Source organism: Vollenhovia emeryi, unplaced genomic scaffold (genome assembly GCF_000949405.1).
Source record: "Vollenhovia emeryi isolate VEMERY1.0 unplaced genomic scaffold, V.emery_V1.0 DF942787.1, whole genome shotgun sequence".
Taxonomy (NCBI): Eukaryota; Metazoa; Arthropoda; class Insecta; order Hymenoptera; family Formicidae; genus Vollenhovia; species Vollenhovia emeryi.
In genome coordinates, this window is record NW_011963579.1 from 1 (window position 1) to 3,466 (window position 3,466).

Genomic DNA, 3,466 nt, shown 5'->3' on the forward strand with positions numbered 1-3,466 from the left:
TATATACAGTGTGTGTTAATGTAATACCAGTCTCACCTCTTATTTATGAATAGAGTCGAAAAGTCTTCTACCATTGTGCAATTTTCATAATTTTCATGAAAATCTTGGGAATTTTAAAAACAACGAAGAAAAACGGAATATTGAATATTTAAGCTGATACTAGAGAAAGCGGTCTATATTCGCATCGTCAGATACACACTTATGTAAGCATATTGAACATATACAAGAAATATATCTTGTAATAATAAAAGAACTAAATAATGTACCATGTTTATGATAATTTTAATTAAAAAGTTTAAAGAGATTTGTGATACTTTATAAACGTCTGTTAATTACACAGCCCCACAAAAAATAAGTTGTCTGGTCTTATGTCTCCAGACAACTTATTTTTTTTTGTGAGCTGTGTAATTTTGCTAAATGACCTTCGCAGTTTCATAAACATCTAATACTTCAAAAACACATACATCCATAATATATGTTAAGAAACCTGTCAGATATATGTATTATTATTGCGACTCTGATGGCCTACTTGAACCACTGATAAGTATTATTGATCAAGTCATTTACATGAGTAAGCAAAAGTCCAAAGACTGAGAGGAAGGTAGATATCTATACTAATCAGTCATTTGTAAGCGTTTAATATACGAACTTCGGTTTATTGCGGCATCTTTTTAGTAATGAAAATAGTTTTAACAATATAAAATCTGCCACATAGTTAGATATTTAAATACGTTTTAGTAAACTTCTATTTCTGCACAAACATACTTTTTCTTACAAAAACGGATACATTAAATTTAAGGTATTTAGTAATAAAGTATAAATAGCGTACTTCAATTTACTTGCTAATTACCAAACGCATTTAAAATATAAAGACTGTATCATTGTGCTGAAATAAATAATATATATATTTAATAATTTGTATAATTTAAGGATTAATAAAAGGGGGCAGAACGAAACGAAACTTGATTAAGGTGGCCAATTATTTCGTGAACAAACAATGTTCACTGTTATATTGCTATCACTTATCCTTATATTATGGATATATAATTATTATGTGCAACATGGAAAAACTGGGCGATTAATCAATCTTATACCAGGACCACCAGCTCATCCGATTAGTGGGCATGTATCAAAATACATATCACAATTTAGCTCACGTGGTAAGTTAAAATTTATGATATATTCCTTTTTTATATACATATATTCCATACAAGTTAATAATTATGGTAAAATAATAAACTGATGTTTACACACGAATTTTTGAATGTAACATTTACAAACATTCCATTGTTTAATAAAGATAAACAATTATGTATATTATCGAATGTTGATTACTTTTAAGAAATATTTAAACTTATTACTATTTTGAAGAGAGATAAAGTTTATTTTTAATTATTGTAATTATACGAACAAAAGTCGATTACATTAAATATAATGGTAAAATCAATTGTGTGTTTTTTTACTAATATTTATAATATTGTATGTCCGCGGATTTTGTATAATAAACGTATACATACATTTTTAGTGAAGCTATGGAAACTTCTACGTACGTTAAGACAAGAATATCCTATTTTTAAAATATGGGCATTCTCTGTGCCCATAGTATCCATTAGTCATCCGGATGATCTGGAGGTAATAAAATATAATGCATTTTGTTCTGGCTTTTTTTCTATTTTTGATATATTAGTGACAAGACATATATTAAATTTTATGTTTCTTTTCTTTAAAAATATATTTATTTGTAAGAAACTTGGTAGAGATACTTCAAACATATTTCAATATTTAAAAATATGTTTAACCTTATACAATTTCAGCAGAGTAGAAAAATAACGCGTTACCCAGACAACATGCACGTCTACACGACGTCTTAAAGACGTCATTAAAGAGACAACTTTAAGACTTTACTAAATAAACGTCTTTAAGGCATCGTTTAGACATGCATGTTGTGCGGGGTCTGACTCAGGAGTCGCATTAAAATTTAAGTACTGCAAAATTTACTTTTTAAAAAATAACGCTACCGGTAACGTAACTCTTTTTAATTAACGTTCCTGACTTTTAATTCTGTATTTTAGACAATGTTAAGCAGCACAAAACATATAGAAAAGAGTTTCCTATATGATATATTTCATCCCTGGCTGCATACTGGTCTTCTCACTAGTGGAGGTAACATAATAATGTTAAGATAAATAAAGATATATATTTTACTATGTTGTATAAACATTGCAATTTGCATCATTTCGGCTGGAAAACTCTGATACTGGTCAATATCAGAGCTTCCCAGCATTGATGGCAATGTTTGTAAAACGTCAACATTACGTTGTAATCGAACGCGGCATCCATTCGGAAGCCATTACTACTGACGATGTCAACAACAACAACGAAAGATTAACAAGTTAGAATATTAAAAACGTGTTGCAAAGATTTCTTTTCTACGTTTTATAATTGTTATCACAACAGTTTAAAAGCACATCAAAAAAGAATAAATTTGGTATGTAATCAATAGTTATTAAAAATCTATCAAATTCAAATTAAATTAAAAAATATAAATCTCTTCGAAATACTTATTACACATTTTTACCTCTTAATTTTGCCTTACGTTTGCGTTTTAGGGACCAAGTGGCATTTACGACGAAAGATATTAACTCCCTCATTTCATTTCACTATATTGAAGCAGTTTACTGAAATCTTGATCGAGGAAGCCGAAAACATGGCCAAGTCAATGAAAGATACAGGAGGCACAGTTGTAAAAGATTTACTACCACTTTTTAGTGAACATACGCTAAATGCAATATGTGGTATGATAATGTGTTCGTACATAACTGTACAGAACGTTATCTCTCTTGATAAATGACATAAGAAACGATACAAATTTTTTTATTGGAAATTTCAATATTATAACGTAGGCCTAGTTTCACCAATGTTGCTTAACTTTAAGCTTAGCTTACATTCTTTGTCTCTTCCTAACTTTACTTTAGAAAGAAACAAAAGTAAATTAAACTAAGATTAAAGTTAAATGACGTATGGTGAAACCGGGCCTTACTGATGCATAAATGGTTATCTAATCACAGATGTACTTGATACATATAGTATATCATAACATTATACTGATACTTAAACATGTATGTTTGCAGAAACTGCCATGGGCACTTCTTTAAAAAGTCTCGGTGAGTTTCAACAACAGTATCGACAAGCAGTTCATCGGATGGGCGAACTTTTTGTTTATAGGTAATTATATTTTGTTTATAGGTGTAATAACTGATTGCACACACACACATACACACTCATGTCTGTATTCTTAAGATATACATAGATTCATATTGAATCATTATGTCAAGAAATAACCATAATATTTAATATAACAGACCATTTTTGTTAATAACTAGAAAATTATACATAGCACTCATATGAAATTTGTTAAATAATTTAATTAGGGCTAGTTTTTTCAACTGCTTGATAAGTTGACTTG

The 3,466-nt window shown here is 29.1% G+C and overlaps 1 protein-coding gene across 2 annotated transcripts; it reads left to right on the forward strand.

Moving 5' to 3' along the window:
- The first annotated feature begins 70 nt into the window (after positions 1-70).
- Positions 71-3,346, forward strand: LOC105567665 (cytochrome P450 4C1-like). 2 transcript variants are annotated; one of them, XM_012022732.1, is made up of 6 exons: positions 71-203; positions 931-1,160; positions 1,526-1,632; positions 2,073-2,163; positions 2,610-2,795; positions 3,132-3,346. In XM_012022732.1, exons 2-6 carry the CDS (start codon positions 998-1,000, stop codon positions 3,227-3,229), a joined length of 645 nt encoding a protein of 214 aa, XP_011878122.1. In that variant the 5' UTR covers positions 71-203; positions 931-997; the 3' UTR covers positions 3,230-3,346. The 2 variants fall into 2 exon arrangements, with proteins under 2 accessions (XP_011878122.1, XP_011878113.1); XM_012022723.1 differs by lacking the exon at positions 71-203 and adding an exon at positions 600-799.
- The last annotated feature ends 120 nt before the right edge of the window (positions 3,347-3,466 follow it).